Source organism: Astatotilapia calliptera, chromosome 16 (genome assembly GCF_900246225.1).
Source record: "Astatotilapia calliptera chromosome 16, fAstCal1.2, whole genome shotgun sequence".
NCBI lineage: Eukaryota > Metazoa > Chordata > Actinopteri > Cichliformes > Cichlidae > Astatotilapia > Astatotilapia calliptera.
In genome coordinates, this window is record NC_039317.1 from 14,556,745 (window position 1) to 14,575,375 (window position 18,631).

The following is an 18,631-nucleotide window of genomic DNA, read 5'->3' on the forward strand; positions in this document are numbered from 1 at the left end:
TTTTCTGGTATTTCCAAACATTTCCCCCCCCTCAGTGTCGACTTGCCTTCGCTGTAACTGTGCTTTTTTGTACTCTTTAGCAGTTGTTTTTTGTATCTGTGATATTAAGCGTCATATTTCTCATCAGCAGCAAAAGAGCTAAATACACACATCATTATGGAAAAACTCATGCTTTATTCATCTTTCGTAAATGAACAATATTAGGCTACTTACACGATGTATCAACAATATTTTCTATTTTTCACTACCTTCAGGAACACTGAACAGATGGGGTTAAACAGAAATACAAATATCAAACAGACAGATTTTTAATCTTAAGGCTTACTTTGTCGTCCTGTTGTCGCCCTCTTTAGTGTCCTGATTTCTGTATTAAGGGCTTTGCACTGCCTAAACACACAGATATGTGCCATGCAATCCTAAAGGTCAGTCGTTTCCTAATTTCAGAATTTCTCTCAAGTGCTGCTAAACAGTTGTTTAAGCATAAAAAACGCATCAAAGTGATGAATTGATAAAAAACAAAATTGCTTCTGAAAGAAAGTCGACTATGTGACATTTAGGATTCAAGACCCACTCCCCACTGAGATTATTCAGACAACACAACCCAATATCCATGATCTAAATTAAAGTACTGCCTTTACTTTAGTGAAAATGTATTGGTGTAACCAGCCAGGGGTGACGTAAAATGTGTTTCAACATGCTTTTGATGAGAAGCTCACAATTCCATGACTTAACAGAGCCACCTAACAATTTAACCAACAGCATATCATCCACAATATTGAGGCATCCCGTTAGAGAACTTAGCATTTACTGTACATAAAACAATCATCTTTTGTATTTATAAATTGAACATATTTATATTATTCTTCATATAGCTCTCTTTGTAAACTGTCCCAATAGATACAGTATGTACAGTAAAAACTGCAACAGTTCTGTTGGTGCTGGTGTAGTGAGCACTCTGTCCCAAGGTTAGAATAAGACAATAAGACATGGGAACTTTGCACAGTCACTCAGAGCTTTGAGACACGGTTGACTAGGAAGAATCTTAAAACACACAGCTTCTCCAGTCCATTCAGAGTACACGCAGCCAGTGAACCTCCTCTCAGTGCTGTGTCTATGCCCACCTATGGGGGCTGTAGTGCTCCTCCTGGAGCAGAGCACAGGGGCATCCAGGATACTGAGAATCTGGCAATGTCCATATGACGCCTCAGACTCAAGAGGGCAGAAAACGTGGCCAGTTGTTCTCGTAGTTTATACTCAGCTCCCTGAAAGGTGGTTTCCTGACAGTTTCAAGTGCTTCGGTTTTCACTCTGAAGTCTACAATTTTCTTTTTTTTTTTCTCTTTTGTACAAGTCTTAAAAAAAACTATCAAGTCACTGTAAAAGAAACAATGTTCTGGTTTTCCAGAGTCGGGATTAGATTTAGAGAGTTTTGCGTTTTGATCCTGTTACAATTGGTCGAGCGAATTCCACAAAATCATCTATAAGGACTGGCCAAGCTCCTGGGTGAGAAACACCGAAATATCGTTAGTGTCACAGTGATGGACGAGAGCTAAATATGAAGCATGTATTATCGATTGTGCCGGCTCACCTTCCTCATCATAGTTTGACATGTCGTCTGCTATCATGTTGCCAAAGTCCAACAACAAGTTCCATGTGTCCTTTGGGATAGATCGTTTATGGTGTTCCTGAAACGAACGAGTCCTGGTAAATTCACAGGTACAGAAACAGCTTCACATGTTTTCATTTCCTTCCATCTTTAATAATAGATTTTTTTGTCACTGTAAATAACTGATGGACTGAATTCTAGAGTTCTGTTTCAACCAAAACACCAGGGACAGGTTGCACCAACTGTACTTTGCTAAGCCTGGTCCAAACACCTAAGTCAGTATTTCTGAAAAGCAGTCTTGAGACTGGACTTTACGCTCAATAAAAGAAAAAAATCTGTAACATTCTCCTGATGTCCGCCTAATTTGTCAGTTCTGCTTTGGAGTAGATTTGGAGGATCAAAGTAAACAAAATTGCCATTACTGACACAGAAATAAGAAAATTAAGAGCTGTGCAGGCAGCGCAAGAACACACAGACGGCCAAGTCCAACTTTATAACAAGCAATAAGAGAGCTAGGAAAGAAATAACGAGCACAATAAATCATACACTAACTCAGACAGCCTCTGTTAATGAAACGATGCAAAGAAAAGTGGAAAAACCAAACAAAGATGTTTCTTTGAAAAGAAATCCCTTCAAACCAGCACAGCTAGGCAGATTTTTATTAGCAGTATATAACTGTTTAAGTTGCCAGAGTGGGTGTAGTTTTGTCGGACAGCTGCAGGCTTGTGGTCCAAAAAACCAAACAAAAAACTGCAAGTCATGGTACAGCTCTTCAGTATGTTCAAAAAGATAACTCCTACAAGTTGAAACCACTCAATCACCCCCCTGGCAGCAGCCTGCTTATGTTATCTGAATAACTCTGACATCTAAATGTCTGTTTGCCTCAAACATTACGCCACTGGTACTTTAATGTAATGTGCTGTGTTGACTAAGCTGTCGGCAGAAATGGTCTGAATTTGGACTTTTACACCTGCTTCGGACTAAGATTCTTGAAAAGTGCAGGGTTGGTGGAAACATCATGGTGGAAACAATCTGGTTTTGCCCACTAGTTTTTGTGATCACGTAGGTATCTAACGGAATAATGGCCCAGGCCTCTAGAACGGATTCCTCCTTAATTAGAGGATTAAAATGGCTTAAAGTTTGGCTAACTGATTTAAAAAAACAAAAAAAAAAACACACACACATTTTATTCTGGAGCAAATAAAATGCCACTTAAAAAGGTTTAAAAAGAATTACAATCTTGGTGACTTTTTGGGGAAAAGTGAACACCTTTTTAGGTGTAATGAGGACATCACCTGACCTTTTTCTCTTAAAAATACCAGTAGTAGTATCTCAGCTCTTAGAACACAGCTCCTTCCTCACATTTAAAATCTGTATACATACATCAGTGTAAAAACAAACAAAAATAAAAAATAATTTGCACTTTTTTTTTTTTAAATAATGCCCCAAATATCCAAACACTGCGCCTGCCAATAAAAATCAACATTACGGATTTCTTAATAAGCAAAAATTCAGGGTCCATCGTGCCCAGTTTTACTCCTTTGACTCACCAAAAGGAATCTATTCCAAAGATCGAGGAATTTAAATCGTCCCGAAAGGACCAGGTTCCAGTAGGCTACGGCCATCTCCAAATCTACACAAATGAGACAACTTTGTTCAGATGTTTGTGAATCTATAATATTAGTCAAAAATCTATTGTTAGGTCACAATCCGTGAACTTACCGAGACCCTTCTGGCCAGGATTTTTGGCAAAGTTAAAGGTGAATTGATAGAAGTCCTTGAACTTTCCACTATCTTTTAGCTCTTGTTCTAATCTTGGCAAAAGTGCCTTCAGTTTTTCTGGACTGTCACACCTAGAAAAAAAAGAAAAGAAAAGAAAATATAAGCAGCACATACACAAATCACAACACATGGACAAACAAAACTGTTCTAACATTCAGTGCCCTGAAAGCCTACTCGGACACCTGAGCCTCAAAAGTCAAAACACTGCAACTGTTTCATTGAGTCGTTCCACGAAGACACAGTATACCCAGGCTGTGGGCGGATGTATAAATAGACAGCCTTCCCTCCCTGGAGCAACACTAAGAGAACCGCCATGCGTAGATACTTCAGTAAGAGTGTTTTTGTCCCACTTTAGAGCGTGTCACGTGCTGTTCATGTCAACACTCACCCCAGCTCGGTCATTCCATCCATAAACTCCTTCTTGGTGAACTCACACTGAGTGGCGGCACGAAACTTCCACGCAATAACCAGCACAGAGATGCTGGCTGGATCCAGTGAGAGGTCGTCACAAAACTGCTGGATCCCATCAATACCAATCTTATTCTCATCCTGGGGATCTATCAAGACAAAAACACAGTTTCACTCGAAATACTCAAGCAAGCAGTGTCTGTAACTCTTCTGGAATAAGGATCTTTACACTGTTCTTGTAAACAAAATTACAGCCTTAAACACTGTATTTTAAGATCCTACTTGCCTTTGTAGCGATTGTAGAGCTGTTCCAGCTTCTTACGGTCTACTGAGGTTTTCATGGATTCCTTACAGTAAAGCTCTGGATTCTGAAAATAGTTGTCTGTAGCAACTTCTAGTTTCCAGTCATTCTGTGTGAGACAGTACACGGCCGTTTTCTCCCCAGCCTGTGTGAAGGACATGAACTGCCGTACCTTGTCCCTCTGCGAAGACTTCAGCTTATGCTGTACAAGTACAGGACAGGGGCTGTCAGGCACCGGTGCAATCAAACCAGTCAGTACAGACAGAACCACACAAATGCAGAGCGACACACAGACAAAAACACACAGCGAAACATAAAACTCCACAGGCATTCAGGCAACAGGAAGAAAGACTGGGACACGCTCAGGAATACTCCGGCACATATTTCAAAAGGTTAGTCAGTCACGCCGACAAACGCGCTACAAATTTTGAGCCAAGACGCGCTGGTAGTAATGACGTCCTTTCCAAAAACAAGGTGGGTTTTTCTGAAAGGGGTTGTTATGGATTCTCAAAGCACATGCTGTACCTTGGAGGGCCCCTCAGATAACTACATTCATACTTGTAACATGAGTAGGGACATAGGATGCCATCACAAGGACCCAGAGGTGCAACAAGTCTGGAGTGAAACACAAGCTGCCCCCCACCAGAAATACTCAACAAATACCCCTTACATAAAAATATAGAGTGCACTTTCATTACATAAATACTTATAAGGTGATTTTAATTCATTACGGACAGAAGAACAAAAGAAATTACTCAGTGTGCACTTCTCTTGGCTAAAATCAGTAATGTTCATTTAGAATAATCCACCACTGAATTATAGACAGCCATATAACAAGTTTTTATCATATCTTAGACCAAACCTTTCCAGAGATACTTGTGCTAGTGTGCAACTACCATCTCCTCTCCAGCAGAAATTAACCAGCAATCAATCATTAAAGCCATAAATCTAAAAGAAAAAATTGCCAAAAGTTATTTTAGCAGCTCCAAAGTCTAATTTCTACTATGAAAATAAAACGAATAAGTTTGGGATTGTGGACCGTTTGAGGACAAGTCTACCTAATATTTGTGATGCTGTATTCTGATCCAAAAGGTTAGAAAAGCTTTTAAACAGTTCTGTCTATTTTTGCAAAAAATAAATAAATAAAAAATCACCATCCTATGCCATGTCCTCCAACTAGCTGCAGCGTCTGAACACCTCACTGAAGATCAGCATGTCCTCAACCTGAGTTCACCGAGCTGCTAATAACTCCATTACTGATGTAGTCAATAACGATGTATGAAGTCATGTGTCTGTCCCGGTTTGCTGCTCTGGCAGCACGGATTATTGTTCTGTTACAGGAGGGTAACGTTGGGTTAGCATTGTCTTCACAAACACCAGCTAGTAACTTGCACTGGCTAACGTTAGCTGAGTTAGCCTCTCTCTCTGACATTAACGATGGGGTTAATATCACGGGAACAGACTGTCATTGTGGTTACGCGTTAGCCGGGACTTAACTCAAACGGCCCTGTGTGTGTGTGTCTTTGAGGTCCAGCGGCTGACCTGCTCACAGCCGAAGTTACCAGACTGCCAAAAAGGGACGTGTAGCTAATGCTAGCTGCTCTTAAAATATCCAACTGACCTTCCCTGTAATAGCAACGAACACGAGTAAATGGCCACTGTACGCTTGCCAAAACGCGACACATCATGTACTTTAATACCACGACAATAGTCTTGTAAGCAAACCTTACTGGCATTAAATCCAATGCCTGGGTTTGTGTTTATTTTGGTTACCTACCATTTTTACACCCGCTGTTTGACCAGTTTGGTAGTCCGACTGTCGTTCATTATACGCATGCGCGGAAGTCGCCGGATTGCATAAAAAAGATGAGGTCTGCGGTAAAGGCTCCGTTTGATATTTGCATTATTTGCGCTTATTTGATTAGAAAATATGGGCTTGTGCAAGTATTTGTCGCGCAAAGAGAGTTAAAACGACACTTTCAAATACGATGTTATACCAAGTGTAATACACAAACAGGAAAACTCCCTCAAAACTGCATTCAGCACTGTTAAAAATAAAACTCAACCCCACCCTTCACCCGCTACACACACAGACACACACTTGTTGACTGCCAACATCCTCACACACCATCCGCAACACAATACACACTGTAAAACACAGCATCAGTAATCCTCCTTCACGGCACATCACACCTGCCTTGCTCTGTTAGTGGCAGACATATGAACAGCTGACCGAAGAAATTTATTTAAACTGCATTAAAACAACGACTGTTGTAGACATCCAAGATTGTTAGGTGACCCAAAGCCTCAAAAAAAAAAAAAAAAAAAAGTCAGAGCAGCCTTTCTGAAATGCCATTGCAGGGTAAGCACAGGTGTAATAACATTCATCATGGCACTGCTCCATTTAGAAGGGTCAGGGTTTATTGTGCTTGCCAGCTCACTAGAACGACTGATAGACTGAATATAACAGGGTTATAATTGAGTTTAACACTTACATGCTTATTGTGGTATGAGATGTCAAAGTGGTTATTGTGAAAAAGACCTATTTTGATAGCAACCATTAATGAATATGGCTATATTAGCAAGAAAAAAATCTAAAGTATTGTTTGTAGTGCTTTGGAAATGTATTGGGTTATGCTTACAGTGTTTACTGAATAAGATAACTAGCTTTGGAATAGTAAAGTTTAAATATTTTTAATACAAGTCGCATCCCAGACCTATTGAATCAAGAAATCACGTAAATAAAACCTGTGTGACAAAGTAAAGTAGGGTAAAAGACCTCAAACATCAAAACATCATGCAACCATTTAAAGAAACTCCAGAACAGATAAGAAACAAATTCAGTGACATCCATCAGTCTGGAAGGGGTTACAAGGTAATTTCTAGAGCTTTAGGACTCCAATGAACCATGGTGAAAGCCATTATGCATAAAAGAAGAAAACCTGGAACAGTGGCAAGCCTTCCCAGAAGTAGCCGGCCTACCAAATTTACTCCAAGACTGCATTAACGACTCATCTAGGAGGTTACAAAATAACCCAGGACAACCTCTAAAGAACTGCTGGCCTCACTTGTCTCAGTTAAGGTTTATGATTCAACAGTAAGATTTGCATAACTTCAACATTCAACATCAATCACCTCAAGGTGCTTTACATTGTAAAGACCCTACAATAATAAAGAGAAACCTCAAAAATCAAAGCAAGTGCACACTTTGAGCAAGTGCTTGGTGAGAGTGGGAAGGAAAAACACACAGTCTTGTAGGAATGAAGCCTCAAGAAGAACTAATTACTAAAGTTAATTCAGAAAAATTCCAAGGAGAAAAAAACTGCTGACCTAAAAGATCACAAAGGCTAGTCTCACATTTGCCAAAAAAAACCCCATCTTGATGATCCCTAAGACTTTTTGGAAAATATTCTGTGGACTGACGAGACAAAAGTTCCACTTATTGGAATGTTTGAGTCCCATTACATCTGACATAAAACTAATACAGGATTTCAAAAAAAAAAAAAAATGATATCAGAGGATTGGTTTATGCATCAGGACAACGATCCACCCCCCAAACAAACAAAAAAGACAACATCCAAAAACGTTTTTGGAGTGACCTAGTCAAAGTCCGGGCTTAAAGCCGATTGAGATTCTTTGTGATGACCTTAAACATGCCATTAATGCTCTGAAACCCTCCAACGTCGCTGAATTAAAACAATACTGCAAAGAACACCAAGGCCTTGGTGTTCCCCCGGAAAAGGTGGAAAAGGTAACTAGGGAAAGGGAGTTTTGCTTAGGCTGTTGCCCCCACAACCTGGTGCCAGATACACATAAGAAAATGAATGGATGGATGGATGGATGGATGGATGGATGAATCTATGGATGGAGAAAGTTTACCTTGCCCAGCTTTTCAAGAGTTACAAATACACAACTCATATGATAATTCAAGCAAAGAAAGGCAAACGATTAAACCCTTATGAGCGAAGAAAAACATTTGTGACTACTTTATTAAAAAAAATTGTATGGTAACAGGGTTAAATGAGAGTAACAGGCCTGCACAAGATAACGGGGTTGAACGGATGTATTACTTTTATTTGTAGATTATGTCATACATCTGACAAATAAATACTCAGGACTACACAGAAATGTTGTTTATCTTTATATAATATCTTATATATTTTTTAACATGTTTGAAATGTTTGTTTTATATGTACAGTAACAGGATTGCAAATCAGTGCTGATATTAGAGTTTTCTCAGAAAAGGATGTAAGCTGATAGTTGACTGTGAAAGTCAAGAATAAATATAGAGATATAAACAAAGGAATTAAACTTTTAAATTAATTTCTATTTTGGTAATATAAATATCAAGGTTTGCATTGGTTGGAATGACACAATCTAGTCAGAAAAGACTGGAAAAATACAAAATATATCACAGAGAACTGACCTTTCATCTAACCACGGTGTTAACACGCAGCTCAATCGTGTCACTGATTTTTTGTCAAGTCACTCACTGTTTAGGCTGCACATAGGGTTGCAGTGTGTAATGACTCTTCTTTAATATATAATATAAGTTGATGATGAACAAAATCAAAACAAGAAAAAAAGTGGATTTATAACTATTTTTAACTGTTATAAATTAGTTATTGAGAATTTGGCAAGAGAAAAAAAATGCTATTTTGATAGTTCTCAAGAGCTATTTTGCATTTAAATGATATTTTGGAATTGAACCACCTTCACACTACAAATGTATGTTGTAGTCCTTTGTGAGTGGATTGTATTCAAATTCATATGTGTGTGTGTGTGTGTGTGTGTGTGTGTGTGTGTGTGTGTGTGTGTGTGTGTGTGTGTGTGTGTGGGTGGAGTGGGGGCAAAGAAAATCTCCTGCATTTGTACGATGGCTCACTAACAGTGACAAAAGTGAGTGTTAAGACCTCTCCAGTGCACTTGCTATCACTGTTATTTGCACCAAATCAGGTGAAATTGTTTCACAATGACTCATGGCTTCCTAACTGAACAGATTTGCATCCCTGGAGATTAACTAACTTTGTGTTAAACCTTCGATACTCTGACCCCTTACTTATTTCACGTCTTGTCATATTAACACATTTTTTATGGCGCACTCCTGTGCAGCAGACGGCGCTACATGTATCACAAGGGCTCTGGTATCCACCAATCCAAAGAGCTCCAGGTTGTGGGCATGAACTATTTTGACCGCTTTGCTTTCGTCTCATTTGTGCTGTCCAATCAAGCTCCACTAAAGCGAGGCACCGCCAAGATCAGATTGTGAGAGACGCTGCTGTAGCAAGGCTAACGGAAAGTCGATAGGAAAGGCTAGCGAGCGATCTGTTAACCTGTAAGGTGCACCGGTAAGCAGCATCTACTCAACTGCAGCTTGTCACTCAGCTGACGCATATGATAGCACTGACGTTAAATATCTGTATGACCGTCTATTGTTTGTTAAGTATATAGGAAAAAAAATGTTACCGCCAATAAATACAAAGCTAACCGTCGAGGTAAACTTGTAGCTAATTCTGGGGTTGTCGATGACAGCTGGGGTTTAGCTTCTGTGCTAACCCACTAGCTAGTCAGTGGGCTAACAAAGCGCTGAAGCACCTACTTCTTGAAGTGCAATCGCGAGCTAGCTCAGTGTTAAAATAAACATTTTAATAATAAAGTAAAGTACCTTTTGCATTGCATTTAATATATCCTCTTTCAAGTCGCTAACTTACGGCATGTAGCTGACGGTAACGAAGTGAAGAGCAAAGCTAGTTTTTGCGGTTCATGATGATTGTAATCGACCTGATTACAGTAACGTACTTGTATTGGATCCATATGCAACAGTTCGTTTGGAAGCGAACCTTATAAAAACTAATATTTAAGTTTTAGACACCTCAAAATGGCCACCTTTCTGTGAATTTAGCGTCAGGAAAGTATTCGTAAGGCTCTTCGTGTTTTATTAAGAACAAATAAGAAAGGTTACGCGATTAAATGCGTGGAATAATAATAATAATGGTAATACTAATAAGTCGAGGGTTTAAATGTAACTTCCAGACAACAAAGCGTGTTATTCATTAGTTAGCTATGTGTTTTGATACTGGTTACTACACTGGCAAAAGGAGGTCAGCGGTTGACAATAAAACGCAATCAACTCACGGAGTATATACGGCTACCTGCAACTGGTATTTTAGAAGTTGTGGTTAACTGTGGCAAAAAAATTTATCGTCTGGATAAAATCCACCTTGCTGGCATCGATGGCAAACTTTGTTTACTTTTTCAGTCTCTTTGACTTGGAAACGATCACTCTTTGTACAGCTAGCACACAGCAAGTTATGCAAATCCTGTCATGGCTTGTTGTATTAAAAAATAAGCTTAAAAGTGAAATACTCAATGTGAATACATTATTTCGTACTTCAAATTAACTATATAATTGTTAAAAAGTATCTCGACATTTCTTAGTTTGTTTCCTGTTTAGTGGGGATTTAGACCTCCTCTTCCTCCATTCTCAAATGCCAACAACAACAGCCGTCGAGGAGACAAGTGCACTCGTAAGCGCATACAGTCACCACAGTGAAGCTCATTCATCGTGCGAAAGGCACGTTCACTATTTTAAGTGTTAACCCATGCTGAAGTGTAGCTGGGATCTGCAGCACGGAACCAATAATCGCAACATTTCTACATGAATCGTCTCAGAGCGTGCAGGAGCTAACTAGTAAGCTAAGACCAGCAAGCTGGGTCTACCGCTAGCTGTTAGCAGCTAGCTGCGTCCAACAAAAGATTGTTCGTGCTAATCGACATATAATATGACCGCTGTTACAGTATCATGCAGCCACAGTGCCTGGAGCCATATAGTGCCTTCTCTGTTGCGACATTATCAGTTTAGCGCTGTTGTGATGAAGTTCGCTTGTTTGCGTGACCTGTAGCAGAAGTTGGACGGTGCCTCTCCTCCGGACGTGCTCGGTACCTGAAGTAGGCCTTGTGCACACTTAGCGTAGTAAAAGTTGTGAGCATCAAGGGATGGCTTAATATGGTTTCCTGCATAAAAAGAACACTTAAAAGTACTGCTCGGTGGCTCGTTCACGTGAGATTGGTGTGAGAAGCGTACATGTCTGCGCATTTTGGATAATAAAACAAACAGTGACGCTAACATTGGTGATGTAGTTAGCTTTCTACAATGTGCTCTTAGCAAGCAGACCAGATGGGCCTTACTTCAGAAATAAGTTTAAATTTCCTCTCCAAAACAAAGTGAAACACAGCTTAGCTTGGGAAACAGTATTGGGAAATATAATGTTTGGGTCAAACTGCAATTTTGTCATTATTTAAGTAATAGTTTGTTCTCTTTCTGTTTGCAGGGGTCTGAATAGTGACTGGCAGAAGAAAAGTCTTTTTAACCTAAAGCATACCTCTTTTCGGTCCTTTGGGATCATGGCTAAAGATGTAAGTAAATATATACATGGTTTCATGAGAAACATCAGGCTATTTCTGCGGTGTCACTTAAGTACTGTAGCTAATTTGGGTCCTTCAGTTTACTGGCTGCACTTAGTCTTGTAGTGTTTTCTTTTCTTTTTCTCTTTAAATAGACTGTGGGATTTGTTTAGTGACTTCATAGTGGAGTGGTTTATACATTTGCCTTACAAAAGATCCCCTGTTAGGTCCTGGAAGGTGACATAGTTCCATTGAATCAGGAAGGGCATCCGGCGTTAAAACTGTGACAAATCAAACTTGTGCAACTCGCTGCGGTGACCATTCGTAAATAAGGCATCAGCCAAAAGTAGCTTCTACTGTATGGAGTTTGTTTAACTTGACTCGTCTTCAATTCTTTGGTTTCTGTAGTATATTAAGTTGTTCTCTTTTACAGGCTGGTCTAATTGAAACCAATGGAGAGCTAAAGGTTTTCATCGATCAGAATCTGAGCCCTAGTAAAGGTATATTTTATGTATATTTTACAGAAATTGTGCATATGTGATATGCAGGGCTTTCTAAGCAACATGTACAGTCTAGTTTAAGAGGCAGCAGAGCTGTTTGTTGGTAGGTGGACAATAGGGGGCAATGGTGTTTCATTCAAAAGCTTCCCTCATTAATGATCTTCTCATGTCTCCTATAAGGTGTCCTGTCCTTGGTTACTGTCCAGCCCACAGCTGCCCCTGTGGCCAAACAGCTACTACCCAAAACCCTTGGGCCATCCAATGTGAACGTCGCTACACACATGCAAAATGTGCCACACATGGTGAGTGAGGTCCTGTTAAGTCAGCATTATGTGGTTTCTTTTCTCTTAAGGCGTAGAAACCCTCAGCAAATTTAAAGAATGCTTTGGCTCTGCTAAATATTAGCTAGATGAATTTTTGTAGGGTTTTACTCTGCTTTATATGAATGTTGTATAAGCCCCCTCCATTATCATTGTGAGGTGACCGGGGAGAGGGTAGCTGGAGGCAGTTGATCCTAAGCTCATCAACTCTACAGTCAGCAGGATTACACCCATCATCCCATTATGTACAAGGAATGTATACATAACGGAAATCAGCTTAGATATCACCTTACTAAAGGAATAGATCACCCGTCTTCAAGATGCCTCACATTGCTGTTAGGGATGCAGTTTTTTAAAGCTGTGTCTTTAACTGTCATCAGCCCAATTCAGCATCAGGTTTTTATTAGTCATCATAAATGAGTGAAATTCTAAAAATGTCTTATTTCTCCCTTAAAGCTGTATTCAAACAATCGCCAATGATGATTTTCATGACAAACCAAATATTTTGCTTACAAAGTCAAATTCTGTCAAATGAAATAACTGTCATTTAACTTTACTGCTTCACCTGTCAGCTATCTAATGCAAGGCCAAATGTATTTAAATCATTCCTTATTGCACTGAGGGTAGTTATAGCTTTCTGCAAGGTATCCTCAAAATGACAGAAATCAGCAGAAGATGCGCGTCCTAAAGAGAGTGAACAGAGTCCCACCTTGAGTTTATGTTCAGTGTGAATTGGTTCTTGTAGTTAAACATAAAATATTTAAGTGTGAGGCTTTAGAAGAAATATTACATGTCAAGATTTGAGTACATGAGGTTTTAGAGGAGAAACTCATTGTTGATGACAACAAAAGCATGACTATCAGTGTGTGTTCTTTTTCTTCTCTGTGGTCTTCCTGTAGGTGATTGGAACACCCCAGAGGCCTACCGTATCGAACACCATTTTGGTAAACAGTCCACACACACCCAGTTCCCAGTTCCTCACACAGAGTCAACCAGCCGATGCCTCTCCTTGGTCATCAGGGTAAGGCTTCAAATTGCCCTTAAGATTTTAAGCTTGGGACATTATTGGTGAGCTCTGTCCAGATTAAGCTAAGCATTTTAGAATGGGTCAAGTCTGATAGCTATTCATAGCAATAATAAAAAAAAAAAAAAGTGAATGCCAGATTGCCACACATCAGTGTGTTTGTGTTCATAGTGACGTGGGCTCGTTTTTTTTTTTTTATGTTTGCAGAAAACGTGGGAAGAAAGGGGAAAAGAATGGGAAGGGCTTGAGGCATTTTTCCATGAAGGTGTGCGAGAAGGTGCAGAAGAAAGGAGTGACCACGTACAATGAAGTGGCAGATGAACTGGTGGCAGAATTCAGCTCATCAGACAACCACATGTCACCGAATGACTCAGTGAGCACTGCCGCTGTGTGATACTGTCTCAGTGATGCAGACTGATTACTCCTGATGAAGATATTTTAATTCTAAGATATATTTTTTAATGTTTTGAATTGCGTCCTTTTTTTTCTCTCTCATTTCAGCATGTGTATGACCAGAAGAACATTCGGCGACGCGTTTATGATGCACTTAACGTGCTTATGGCCATGAACATTATTTCTAAAGAGAAAAAAGAAATCAAGTGGATTGGTCTACCCACCAACTCAGCGCAAGAGTGCCAAAACCTAGAGGTAGAAACGCACAGCGAAGACAGTCACTCCTGCTTTTGTTACCAGTGTTAAAACGCTTTTATTTCAACTGTAGGTGGAGAGACAAAGGCGGCTGGAGAGGATTAAGCAGAAACAATCACAGCTTCAGGAGCTCATACTGCAGGTTGGATTTGAGTGCTGGTACTTGTGTGATCAAAGGGGGGCTACAATTATAGTCTTTATAGTGGTAATTGTGCATCAGGGCTGCAGAAGACGCTTCATAAATACCCCACGAACTGATTGGCCTCTTTAGATTGCTTTTGTCTGCGTTTTGTCTCTTTTTGTGATGCTGGATCATAATGAATCAGTAATAAACAGAAGTTCTTCTCATTGAATCTCTATATATGCAAGTAGCACATGCAAAATGGCAACTTAAAATTGTTACAATGTAAAAGAAAAAATTAGTATTAAAAAAAAAAAAAAGCATAAATATATCCAAGAATGCTGTAGTGCTACACTTAGTTCTTTGCAGCTGTTTGAGTTTTAACTTGTCTTTGATCTTGTCTTACAGCAAATAGCTTTTAAGAACCTGGTTCAGAGGAATAGGCAGACAGAGCAGCAGGCAAACCGACCTCCACCTCCCAACTCCATCATCCACCTTCCTTTCATTATTGTCAACACCAGCAAGAAAACTGTCATTGACTGCAGCATCTCCAATGACAAGTGTGTGATCATCAGCTCTGTTATTTAAAATGCTGGCACTTGGAATAATTTGTAACTGGGGGGGGGGGGGGAAGAAATTATCCAAAAAGTGGGGGAGGTGTTCACATTTTCATCGAGGCGCTGGTAGTGCTTCACCGGGCTGTATTTATTAGGGCTTTAATAAATAGTTGCGGAACAACATGTACTTGACAACAGCCCGTCAGCCACATAAGCTGCTTTATTTTTTCTAGCCATGTGACATGATTGTATGTAATACCTTGGAGCTGCATAGGTGGGAAACTCAACTATAATTGCAGGTTAATTGTGTTCTGGTTCTTGGCAAATAAGCTAAAAGAGGCTTGGAAGCCTTCTGTCAGTGCAAAGCCATTATAGTGTGGTATCAAGATGTGCATTATAACAATAACTAGAATCTCCTCATTTTTAACTCAACATTTCAGTGTGTATAGGATTAGTGGCTGACTTGAAGAAGTAAATATGAGGCCTTCCCACATGCAACTAAACCAGGGGTGTCCAACTCCAGGTCTCAAGGGCCGATGTCCTGCAGGTTTTAGATATCACCCTCGATCAGGACACCTAAATCAACTGATTAGTTCATTACCAGCCTCTGGAGAACTTCAAGACATGCTGAGGAGGTAATTTCGTCATTTAAATCAGCTGTGTTGGATCAAGGACTCATCTAAAACCTGCAGGGCACCGACCCTTGAGGCCTGGAGTTCGACACCCCTGATCTAAACTAATCCCCACTTTGTAGATTAACTTTATTTTGAAAGGAATACTAGTAGCTGTCCTCAACGGGCTAACTAAAATACTGAAGAACCTTTGGCTAATTTCTTCTTAGCCAAAGGTGTTGAAAATGGGACCCATGTTCTATTCTATTCAGTATTCTGTCCTTGATTTGGTACCCATGATCTTCTTTAAAATTAGAACGAACACTTGTTTGGATAATTGACCCTTTCCCATTTTTCCACTCTTCAGGTTCGAGTATTTGTTTAACTTCGACAGCATGTTTGAGATCCACGATGACATCGAGGTGCTAAAACGTATGGGCATGGCCTGCGGCTTGGAGGTGGGAAAGTGTTCTCCAGAGGATCTGAAAATCGCACGTAGCCTGGTGCCCAAAGCTCTAGAGCCTTATGTTATAGGTAAGTGACCAATATCCCTATGAGTTCGGCCCCCCTACCCCCCCTGGAAATTACGCCCCTGGTACTTGGTGCAGTTGTGAACACAGTAATCACACTTGGATGGGGACCAAACAATTGGACCAAGACCCTTTGGAGCAGCGGTCTCCAACCCCTGGGCCACGGACCGCTACCGGTCCGTGAGTCATTTGGTACCGGGCGCAAGAGTTGAGGCTCAGGTGGGAAACTTATGGTTTTCAGAGTTTTTATTAGTTTCTATCGTTTTTGTTTTTTTTAATCATTTTTATCGTTAACTCTGTTTCCCTGGGTCTTTTCCCCTGTGGTGCAAAAAAGGTTGGGGATCGCAGCTTTGGAGGGCAGGGTCTTGGGACACTTTATAAAGAAAATAAATTAAAAAAAAAAAAAAAAAAAAAAACCTCCAGTGCGGCTTATGGTATGATGATCTGACCTAACTACCAGGTCTGCATTTTCTGAAAATGAGTGAAAAACAGCTACACGTTTACAAACTCGTCAACTCGGTCTAGAGTGAGAGGTGAGAAAAACAAGCTTAGACAGAAACTGCTTCAAAGGGTTAGTCTTCATCTGCAGTTAAAGTAGGCAAGAATCTGATTGTGCTTTCTGAATCCCTTTGTTCTATATCTCTTATCCCCACTCAGGTCTGCAAATAGTCGAAGGTCTTCATTCTAATTCATTTTCTCTTTATCCAGAAATGGCCAAAGGTCCCATCAGTAACGTCTACATCACTGGAGGTTCCTCTGCTAATGGAGCCCGTTACCCTGCAAACAGGTAAGAGTTGCTAAATGTGATGTAGCTCTAATGTGCACACTGCTTTTTCTAACATTTCCCCATCCTCTTATGCAGTGATGGCTGCACTGATGGCACCATGGCGTCCAGTTCAAACGATTCTCACTACAGCGGGTCTCGTGTGGAGACTCCAGTGTCTTACATGGGGGATGACGACGATGAGGATGAGTACGATGAGAATGACGATGAAGACTAACCTCCCTACACCTCGCCACTCCAACAAGCACAGTCTTCAAAACCACCCTCACCGTGGGAATTTAGTCCACTGTCGTGTGTGCTTTTTTTTTTCTTTTCTCCCCTCCGCCCTGTTTACCTGTATTTCTGTCTGGCTTTCTCAGGGGTGTCGATGAAAATTAAAAGAACAGAGGTGTTTGCACCCACCTTTTTCTGCTCCTGAGTCACCTGCACCACAGCTCAGTGGGAGGTGTCGTCCAAGGGAACTGTAGTCTTTGTCCCTGCCACCTGAAGTCTTTGTCTAATCCACTTCTTAATAAGCCATCCCACTAAAAAGCAACTCTAAGGCCTACTGCTGTTGGAGAATGTATAATGTACCCGTTTGACTTATAATTTTTTTTTCTGCAGTTGCATATGGCAGACATGATCAAAATGTTCCAAGGTGGCCAAAGTGTCTGCTGTGAGATGTGTTGTTAGTGCAACACCATGGATTCGGAATGGCTTAACACAGATGCCACTGCATCACAGTATGGGGCTCCATCACATCTCGTCATGCTTTGTTTGTTTTGTTTTGGTTTTGTGTTCTGAGCAATTTGAAATGGTTTCCCGATTGTTTTTGGGCTGGCTTCCTTCTGTTCCGTAGGCAGCTGCTTTCCTGATCTTCTTTGCTAGTTTTATTTGTATTCCAGAGTTGAGGAATTCTCCATCACCGCCCTGTTAATGCCTTGGTAGTGTTTACAAAATAATGGCAGCAGCGAGGTAAAGACTTTCATAACCCAGGCTCCTAGGTAAATAAGCTTTCTTTGTTAATTACATATATGAATCCTACAACAATTGTAGCTTATAGTTTCCTTTAGAGGCCAGTGGTAAAGATAGACCTACAAAAATTATTGATGTAACAATGTGTGGTTGTATAGGTCTTTATGTACACCCTTCAAAGATCTCCCTTTTAAAACTGAGCAACACGTGTACTGACTCTTCCAAATACCTTTTTCTGTAATCTAATATAAGTTTGCAAATTAAATATAGATTGTTTTAATAAGTTTGTATCCACAATTCATGATTTTTCTGGGGTTGGGGTAAGGTCGACTGTCTGTTGGGTTGGAAACAAAGTTTGCTTAAATAGTAATATGAGAGGTGAGCAGAAGGCGCTAGAAACGTCTAGCTGGGTCGTTGTCTCAACCCTGTCTATTAAAAGAACTGGGGAAGGAAACTAGCTCGGTTTTTAAAGAAGTTGACTGCTTGTCAAAAGAAAACCACAAGGGATACACTGCTTGGATGCCTAACACTTGGGAAAAGGATGCCTGACAATGATTATGCTGCTGCAGTGTGATTGGTTCTTACATTATGCTAGTTTGCTTTCTGTCAGCAGTTTTTAATTAGATTTGGCCAAAAACTGTGGATACACTGCAGATACTGGAATATTGGGGGGGGGAGCATTTATTTTAGCATCTGTTAATTCTCTGAGAAACCGGATCCTGTGACTTGTTTAGAGCTGTTGAGTTCTTTTAATTCAGAAATCCTGGAAGACTAACAGTTTATCTAATTTTGGCTCTGGAATCCACCATAAAAAATACAAAATAACACACAGATGTGGTTGGAGGGAGTTTGCTTAAATTTAATTAAACTGTAAAATTACACCAATTTTATACATGGGCCCCAATGAAATTAGACAACTTCCAATAAAATAAAGAAAAATTACAAATGACTGAAATCTATAAAACTATGGATATTACAAAGAATGAGTTTTGCCATTTTTGATGTCTTGCCCAACCTCCTTCGATTGTTTGTTCGTGGGTTTTTCTACCTAATTTGGTTGGTTTGGCATTGTCATTGCATAA

The 18,631-nt window shown here is 40.1% G+C and overlaps 2 protein-coding genes across 6 annotated transcripts; one reads left to right on the plus strand and one right to left on the minus strand.

Annotated features, from left to right (window-relative positions):
- Positions 1-154: 154 nt before the first annotated feature.
- Positions 155-5,953, minus strand: dcun1d2a (DCN1, defective in cullin neddylation 1, domain containing 2a). Of its 3 annotated transcripts, none has more exons than XM_026145063.1 (7): positions 5,874-5,953; positions 4,082-4,298; positions 3,776-3,944; positions 3,328-3,458; positions 3,156-3,238; positions 1,588-1,684; positions 155-1,498 (listed from the first exon to the last, which is right to left on the minus strand). In XM_026145063.1, exons 1-7 carry the CDS (start codon positions 5,874-5,876, stop codon positions 1,419-1,421), a joined length of 780 nt encoding a protein of 259 aa, XP_026000848.1. In that variant the 5' UTR covers positions 5,877-5,953; the 3' UTR covers positions 155-1,418. The 3 variants fall into 3 exon arrangements, with proteins under 3 accessions (XP_026000848.1, XP_026000849.1, XP_026000847.1); XM_026145064.1 differs by lacking the exon at positions 5,874-5,953 and adding an exon at positions 5,251-5,856; XM_026145062.1 differs by lacking the exon at positions 5,874-5,953 and having other exon boundaries at positions 4,082-5,230.
- A 3,332-nt stretch (positions 5,954-9,285) lies between these two features.
- On the plus strand, positions 9,286-17,832 carry tfdp1a (transcription factor Dp-1, a). Of its 3 annotated transcripts, none has more exons than XM_026144710.1 (12): positions 9,286-9,444; positions 11,428-11,512; positions 11,934-12,000; positions 12,181-12,302; positions 13,220-13,341; positions 13,552-13,717; positions 13,846-13,992; positions 14,066-14,134; positions 14,522-14,673; positions 15,649-15,815; positions 16,520-16,598; positions 16,674-17,832. In XM_026144710.1, the coding sequence occupies exons 2-12, from the start codon at positions 11,501-11,503 to the stop codon at positions 16,810-16,812; spliced, it is 1,242 nt and encodes a 413-aa protein (XP_026000495.1). In that variant the 5' UTR covers positions 9,286-9,444; positions 11,428-11,500; the 3' UTR covers positions 16,813-17,832. The 3 variants fall into 3 exon arrangements, with proteins under 3 accessions (XP_026000495.1, XP_026000496.1, XP_026000497.1); XM_026144711.1 differs by lacking the exon at positions 9,286-9,444 and adding an exon at positions 10,552-10,623; XM_026144712.1 differs by lacking the exon at positions 9,286-9,444 and adding an exon at positions 10,714-10,787.
- Positions 17,833-18,631: the final 799 nt, after the last annotated feature.

What these genes read in the sequence shown, in the direction of transcription:
- dcun1d2a (XM_026145062.1), bottom strand. Translation starts at nt 4,427, where the DNA reads ATGCCTGTGGAGTTTTATGTTTCGCTGTGTGTTTTTGTCTGTGTGTCG. An exon ending in GCTCTACAATCGCTACAAAG is followed by an intron (nt 3,945 to 4,081) that starts GCAAGTAGGATC and finishes TTGTCTTGATAG; the next exon opens with ATCCCCAGGATGAGAATAAG. An exon ending in TCCTGGCCAGAAGGGTCTCG is followed by an intron (nt 3,239 to 3,327) that starts GTAAGTTCACGG and finishes TCATTTGTGTAG; the next exon opens with ATTTGGAGATGGCCGTAGCC.
- tfdp1a (XM_026144710.1), top strand. An exon ending in ACATGTCACCGAATGACTCA is followed by an intron (nt 13,718 to 13,845) that starts GTGAGCACTGCC and finishes CTCTCATTTCAG; the next exon opens with CATGTGTATGACCAGAAGAA. An exon ending in AAGAGTGCCAAAACCTAGAG is followed by an intron (nt 13,993 to 14,065) that starts GTAGAAACGCAC and finishes TTTCAACTGTAG; the next exon opens with GTGGAGAGACAAAGGCGGCT.